General features: G+C 37.9%; 1 protein-coding gene across 1 annotated transcript; it reads right to left on the minus strand.

The window, feature by feature from the left end:
• Window positions 1-420: 420 nt before the first annotated feature.
• Window positions 421-6,916, minus strand: LOC131314416 (heat shock cognate 70 kDa protein 2-like). The gene is made up of 4 exons (XM_058343017.1): window positions 6,834-6,916; window positions 5,732-5,787; window positions 4,103-4,331; window positions 421-2,382 (listed from the first exon to the last, which is right to left on the minus strand). Exons 2-4 carry the CDS (start codon window positions 5,741-5,743, stop codon window positions 740-742), a joined length of 1,884 nt encoding a protein of 627 aa, XP_058199000.1. The 5' UTR covers window positions 5,744-5,787; window positions 6,834-6,916; the 3' UTR covers window positions 421-739.
• Between the last annotated feature and the right edge of the window lie 409 nt (window positions 6,917-7,325).

Below are 7,325 nucleotides of genomic sequence, written 5' to 3' on the forward strand. Positions count from 1 at the left end.
ATGAAATTTACTGATTGTCATTTATTCTACGTGAACTAAGTGGTTGTACTTATTTTGACTCATTGGCCACGAACCCTGAATTATTGTGATCAATCATGCAAATGATTAAATAGTAATGTGGTTGTCGTGAAACTTAGAGTTCGAGATGTTTCTATCCGGCATGGATCTTAAGCCAATGCACAAATATTCCCAGAGGTCTTGAAGTCATGCCATAGGCGTAGTAGTTAGGCATGATGGCGTAAGCCTAATAGATTGTTTATTTGACGATGTGAACTGAGGTCAGATAGTGTGGTGGCTTGAGTTGAGATAAGAAAGTTACACCTTATGAAGAGAACTTGTTTACTTATTGCTGGTAGCAATCCCACCTGACCAACACATACTCGTTTGAGAAAAGAGTAGTAATCCCATAATCTTACTGGCAAAAACAAATGAAGATAACTTTCTCACATAACACTTTCACCATCTAGTTGTAGGCAATGACACAGCAAAGAAGCAAAAATAATTTTGCATGAAGCAAAACCAAAAATCAAAAACAGAAAAGAATACGAGGAAATACCCAAAACATACCACATGCATACAGTTTGCACACGACACAGATAAATGACTGAAATCCTCAAACTGAAGATTGTAGCATCTTAATTAACCTAATCTTAGGTCCAGCTCTGCTTCCACCAGTACCACCACCAAGACAAGGACCATCCTCATCCACTCCTCCACCCATAGGGCCACCTCCAGCACCCTAGTACATCCTAGCAATTATAGGGTTGCAAATCCCTTCCAACTCCTTCAACTTATACTCGAACTCCTTCTTCTCCGCGAGCTGGTTCCCATCCAACCACTGAATCACCCGATCTAACGCAGCTTCAATCGTCTTCTTGTCAGCCGAAGGAATTTTGGCGCCCTTCTTCTCATCCATAATGGTGTTCTTCATGTTATAAGCGTAATTCTCCAACGCAATCTTTGCCCCCACTTTCTTCTTGTGCTCCTCATCTTCAAATTTGTACTTCTCGGCCTCCTGCACCATTTTCTCAATCTCCTCCTTCGACAACCTACCCTTGTAATTTGTGATCGTGATCTTGTTCTTTTGTCCGGTACCTTTATCCACTGCAGATACATTCAGAATACCATTCGCATCAATGTCAAAACAGACACCAATTTTTTGGACACCCCTAGGAGCTGGAGGAATTCCAGACAACGTGAATTTGCCCAAGATGTTGTTGTCTCCGGCTTGAGTTCTTTCTCCCTCATAGACATTAAACAAAGCAGCGGTTTGGTTATCTTCAAAAGTAGTTACCTCCCGCTCTTTCTTTGTCGGAATTGTGGTGTTTTTTGGAATCATAACACTCATAACCCCAGTATAAGCTTCATAACCGAGGGAAAGCGGAGTGACATCCAAGAGCAGCACTAAATCCCGAACCTTCTCATTCCACTCACCACTCAAAATTGCGGCCTGAACCGCAGCACCATAAGCCACAGCCTCATCAGCGTTAATGTTTTTGCAAAGCTCCTTCCCATAAAAGAAATCCTGCAACAGTTGCCTGACCTTGGGAATCCTAGTGGACCCACCAACAAGAACAATGTCGTCGACATTGCTCTTGTCCATTTTTGCATCCCTCAAACACTCCTCCACTGGCTCCATACACTTCCTGAACAAATCAATATTCAGCTCCTCGAACCTGGGCCGAGTAACAGTCGTGCAAAAATCAATCCCCTCATATAACGCATCGATCTCTATCATAGTTTCAGGTGTCGACGAAAGAGTCCTCTTAGCCCTTTCACAAGAAGTCCTCAACCTCCTTAAAGCTCTTGGATTCCCACTAATATCCTTCTTGTGCTTCCTCTTGAATTCCTGAACCAAATGGATCACCATTCTATTATCAAAGTCCTCACCCCCTAAATGAGTATTCCCACCCGTAGCTTTAACCTCGATTTTACCCTCTTCGATGGTTAGTAGAGAGACGTCGAATGTTCCACCCCCGAGATCAAATATGAGCACGTTTATCTTACCGGTGCTACTGGCTTTGTTGCCGAGACCATAAGCTAAGGCGGCCGCAGTTGGCTCGTTGATTATCCGCATGACATGAAGACCGGCGATGACTCCGGCATCTTTGGTGGCTTGTCTCTGAGAATCGTTGAAGTAGGTGGGGACAGTGACAACAGCATTTTTTACAGTGGTGCCGAGGTAATCCTCTGCAATTTCTTTTATTTTTACGAGGACCATTGAGGAGATTTCTTCGGCAGAGAATTGTTTCTCTGTGGACTTGTATGTTACTCCAATCATGGGTTTGTCGTCTGGACCGGGTGTGACCATGAATGGCCATAGCTTCATGTCGCTCTGAACAAAAGCGTCACTGTATGTTCTTCCAATTAGACGCTTAGCATCTAGAAAAACACACCAAAATTTCAACAACCAATGAGAAACTCGATACAGATATTAAAGATCTAAAAGGCTATAACAATGTACATAGAAAATGGATACAACGAAACATGTATTATATTGTATGTGAATCTAAAGGCCGCTAGTTTAGACATTGTTTCAAAAGGAATCACATTCCTTACAGGGCACAGGCTACAATCAAGCAGTAGTGATGTAGGAAGGGCCGTTTGAGGCAACTGATAAGCCAAATAAGGTTTGAGCTTTGAACCTCTAAATTTATTTATAATTAGGAGCTGCTCCTAATTTAATACGGAGTTATAGCATGTACAAAAGCAGTCTACTATGAGTTAACCCCGAAAAGAAGAGGGCTCATTTTTTTCCACATAAACCCAAACCGGGTAGTGATAATGCCAAAACTGTTTTTGTTGATGCCAAAACTCCAACGCATAAAAGTTTTATACACTGCACATGGTACAAGCTTTTTGTGCACTAGAGTTTTGGCACCAACAAAAACTGTTTTGAAAATCAAAGTCATTTTTAGTAGCCCTGTGAGGACTTTAAGCTTCTACAATTTTCAAAATCAAGCTATCGAGATAACTCTTTAGTAAAACCAAATGAAGCCAAAGTTTAAAGAAAAAAAGTTCATATAAGACAACACTAAAGACAAACAAGTTAACTATTTCAAACTCTTTTCATCTTTAGCTAACTTTTTTTTTTCCTTGTTCGTAATTTCTTACATTTTAGACTTCTCTCGTCAAGAGACTCAAGACAAATGATCAATAAAAAAAAGTAAATGTGAATCTACCAAAAATACATAAAAGATGAAAACATTACCAAAACAAAAGTTGGGCCAAATTATATAGTGCGAGTAAAATTGCTCCATCTTTCTATATTTTTTGAGTAAGTGATAAAATTGTAAAAGATTATCAACCAATTTTTCAGAGGGCCCCTCATTCTTCTGCCCATGTAAAACGACATGCATAATTAAGATATAGCAAGCATTAAAGCAAGTGAAGGTTCTATTTCCACAGATTAACATATAAATAACAACACAATACAACTAGAGACGGAATTCTAAAATGTTTACAAGTCTCGAATGTACATCTTAGGATTTAAAAGTTGTTTATTTTCCCTTTAGTTTTAAAATATCCAAGAGTCTGGAAAAGCACTCTGTCTCTCCAACCCAAGCAAAAATCTTTCTCAGAGACCTCAAAAGCCCTAGACGATTGTCTCGGAGATCTCTTACTCTCAATTTGATCTTTCGACAACCTCTCTCCTTGATCGGATACAAATAGGTTCCCATAACATGGATTTGATCTTCTGCTAAGGTAATTGATGCATGTTTTCGAAAGCCCTAACCTCACATGACAGTTTCGATCTTCCTTTGTTCACTAACAAAAATCACGAAATGCAGTTCCGTCTCTAGAGGACCACTTCCGGAGACAATTTCAAAATTTTGTAGCTAGAAGCCTCTTTTTAACTTCCATTGACTGGGCTTTCTACTCAATTGCCTTGACGGTGGAATGTGGTCTCCAAATGTTTTTAGCCACCAAAATTTTACATTTTGGGACGAACAGTTTTTTTTTTTGTTACGTTAGGGACAAACAGTTGTGGTCCCCAAATATGTTAACCATTGTGATAAGGCATGAAGCGTGCAATAGAAGCAAGAAAGAATATGCATGTAATTGGATAAAAATAGCTCAAAAATCAGAGCTTAGAACATACCGAAAACAGTGTTTGTAGGGTTCGCAGCGACTTGATTTTTCGCGGCATCGCCGATTAGACGATGTGTATTGGTGAATGCAACATAAGATGGCGTCGTTCTGTTTCCTTGATCATTTGCAATAATCTCAACATGATCGTGCTCCCAAACCCCCACGCATGAATAGGTTGTTCCGAGATCGATCCCGATTGCCTTCCCTTCTCCTTTTCCAGCCATTTTTTCCTCAGTAAGCTAAGAGGAAAATTCGCAGAATCATATAAACTGATTATACGAGTACTAGAATACAACAGACTGACAGAGGAAACAGTTGCACTTGAGCTTTATCCAACGGGTATGGTATTGTAGAATGAGGGGTGGAATAGGATGACTTTTTAAAGTAAGTTATTACCACGAGAATGTTCGAATCATGGGCTTCATAGGTATTTAATGCAAATATTTTGGACGATGAGAGATGGTTTCTAAGACTATTGTGTGTGTTCAATTCCTGTCAGTCGATGTCGTTCTACGTTGCTATATAGGCATGGAGAACAGCATAAGTCATTATACATGGATTCTTTTTCTTCCCTTTATCTTAAAATAGTGCATGACCTGTGCCTAAAGGCACTCCAAAGAAAATCAAACCATAAAGTGAACCAATGTCAATCCGAATCATTTCAATATAGGTTACCTCAATCAGTACTGACCACGAACAACTCAATTGATGATGCTTGAAATTACGCTTGATGTTGGTCACATCTCGTTTCAGCAACAGGAAGTTGATTTAAGGGATTAAAACAATATAGATCAACTGGAAAATCAACGTAGTGGGTTCTCTATTTACAACCAAAACAGCATAATGTTATGCTCCCAAATCAATCTGCTAAAATAAGCCTCACATAATTCCAAACACTCTAATTCACGCCGAGTGATTTTGATTATGAACAAATGAAATAATACTACTTTACAACATCCAATCCTCACAGAGCATATACTACTAAACTCTACAGGGAGAAGAGAGAAGCATTTCAAGAATAATGGATCAATCTTTTGTTTCCATGTATGAGCCTTCAGGACTTCGTTTTCAATAACAACGTCAAGGAGTTAAAATAATAGCATCGATAAAGTTTTGAAAATACTTTTAATCCCTATATGCTTCATTGATGACAGTAAAATGAATACAAAGCATACAAAACAATTAGAAAAAAGCCTACACACACAATTCCCATATGCAAGTTTTTTCCCTCCTTAATTTGGCAAAGTTTAGAGAAATAAAAGTCAAGTGACATAAAGAGGCAAAAGCCTCGAAAGGAAAACAGATGAAATAGTGCAATCACGAATTGATCCACCACATTTTGCTCTGAGCTAACTTTTTCTTTTCTCAAACGTATACAATATGTGATGCTCAAACAAACAAACTCCAACCCAACATATTAGCAATGGCAGGTCATATTGCTAAAAAAGAAATGACAGCCAATGACAATAAAATTGGTAGCTTTATGAAGAATGCTTTGCTGCACCACGTCGGATTTTTTTTCTTCATGTTATCAACTTATCATTTATCCTAGAACATCCCACACCAATTATGTACTTATATGTATAATGCGATAAAGGACAGAATAAGTGGACAAAGAGTTGGTGCCCATAAAACTAACCTTACGTTTCATCTTATGCAAGGAAACAATGTTGCTGAGCTACTTTTGTGTGTACCCTGCAAAAAATATATATATTCACTTTAAAAATGGACCATAGCACCCATATGGATCACAGCGATTGTTAGTCAAATGCACAATTGTTTTTGAAAGACATCTACCAGTCTAAGGAAAAATAATAATAATAATAATAATAGAGAAGATTTTCCGGTTCTCCAAAACAATTCAAGCAAAAATCAAAGTTTGAAAACGTTCCTCTCTATATACTTCATCGAAAAAAGTTTTGGTTGTCCGCTTTGAGATAGTAGTATGTTTTTGAAATAAAGAGATTTATAAGTTTGCATATTTTTTTCGTTTTTAGTGAATTTTTTATACTTAATAACAAACTCTTACTTTTTAAATAGAGGCACATTATATACATCCAAAAAATAAAAAATAAGTAAAAAAACCTTATAAAAAATCACTAAAGACGGAAAAACACGAATGACGAAATAGTTACAAATTTTGGAGAAAATATTTCTAAGAGGATAACCAAACAAAGGCTGTTTTTTTTCATGAATATACTTTGGCAGGCAACATTGTGCCTCTTCAAAACAATCTACGGAAGGACCTCTTCAAGAATTTGAATAACAGAGCTATTTCTAAATACCAAACATATCCAAGTATCCAATGAAGCCTTCAATGACAACTCATATTGCCAAAAAGAAAAGGGAAGGAAAAAAATAAAAAAGAAGAAGCTAAAATTCCCCACTTCATGTTGCACTTTCGATTTATGACAGTTCATATTGCTAAAATACAACATAAAAAAGTGCAAGCAGAACGATTGTTCAAGAGAAGGGATACAAAATGCGGTAAATCAGGGAAGATAAGATAAAGATGAGCATTAGGTTTTCATAAAATAAAAAATTCGTAGTATATATTTAGAATTCACCAAAAAGTTAGGATCTTTTATTTGGCCTATAACAATGTTAACGCTGTTCGGTTTGGGTTTTAAGGGTGATTTTTTAGAGTAATGGACGGAGAAAGATAGAGAAAATTTATTGACGAACCATGCCTAGGTTCCTAGAACGAACAAGGCTGTAAGAGGGGGTTAGATTTCGGTTACCTGCAGATTTGGGCTGTCTTGGTGGACTTTGATTGTAAGGAGTTGATCCGTGAGTCAGTGGATGTGGCGAGATATATATATACACACACACAGTTTGTAGAGAAACAGAGGGAGAGATAAAAGCACAACTACTCTTCAGGATTGTACATGAATTTGAGCCATTGGATCAAATCCCCAAAAACTGAGCCTTCGGCTTCAACACTTAAGAAGCCCTTTTAATCGGCGATGGGCCGATGGCTTTCCGACTTGACACTTTTCGGGAGCCGATGGCTTTCCGACTTGACACTTTTCGGCGGGAAGTTTACAGTCTGAGAAATTTACCATCTTATCCTTGCTCATTAACTCAAAATCAATAAACTAGGGGAAAAATAAGCCTTGTTCGTTTAGTAATTTTGGGTATTTTAGTTTTGGTAGTGAGTGGAGAGAGAAATAGAGTAATGACTGGAGAGAAGGGTAATGATTGGATAGAGATAGAGAGAGAAATAAAATTAA

The sequence above is a fragment of the Rhododendron vialii genome, chromosome 13a, assembly GCF_030253575.1.
Source record: "Rhododendron vialii isolate Sample 1 chromosome 13a, ASM3025357v1".
Classification (NCBI taxonomy): domain Eukaryota; kingdom Viridiplantae; phylum Streptophyta; class Magnoliopsida; order Ericales; family Ericaceae; genus Rhododendron; species Rhododendron vialii.

Bases quoted from the DNA above. Each gene is read 5' to 3' on its own strand.
- LOC131314416 (XM_058343017.1), bottom strand. The intron at 2,383-4,102 runs GTATGTTCTAAG...GTGTTTTTCTAG, and splicing joins CCCTACAAACACTGTTTTCG to ATGCTAAGCGTCTAATTGGA.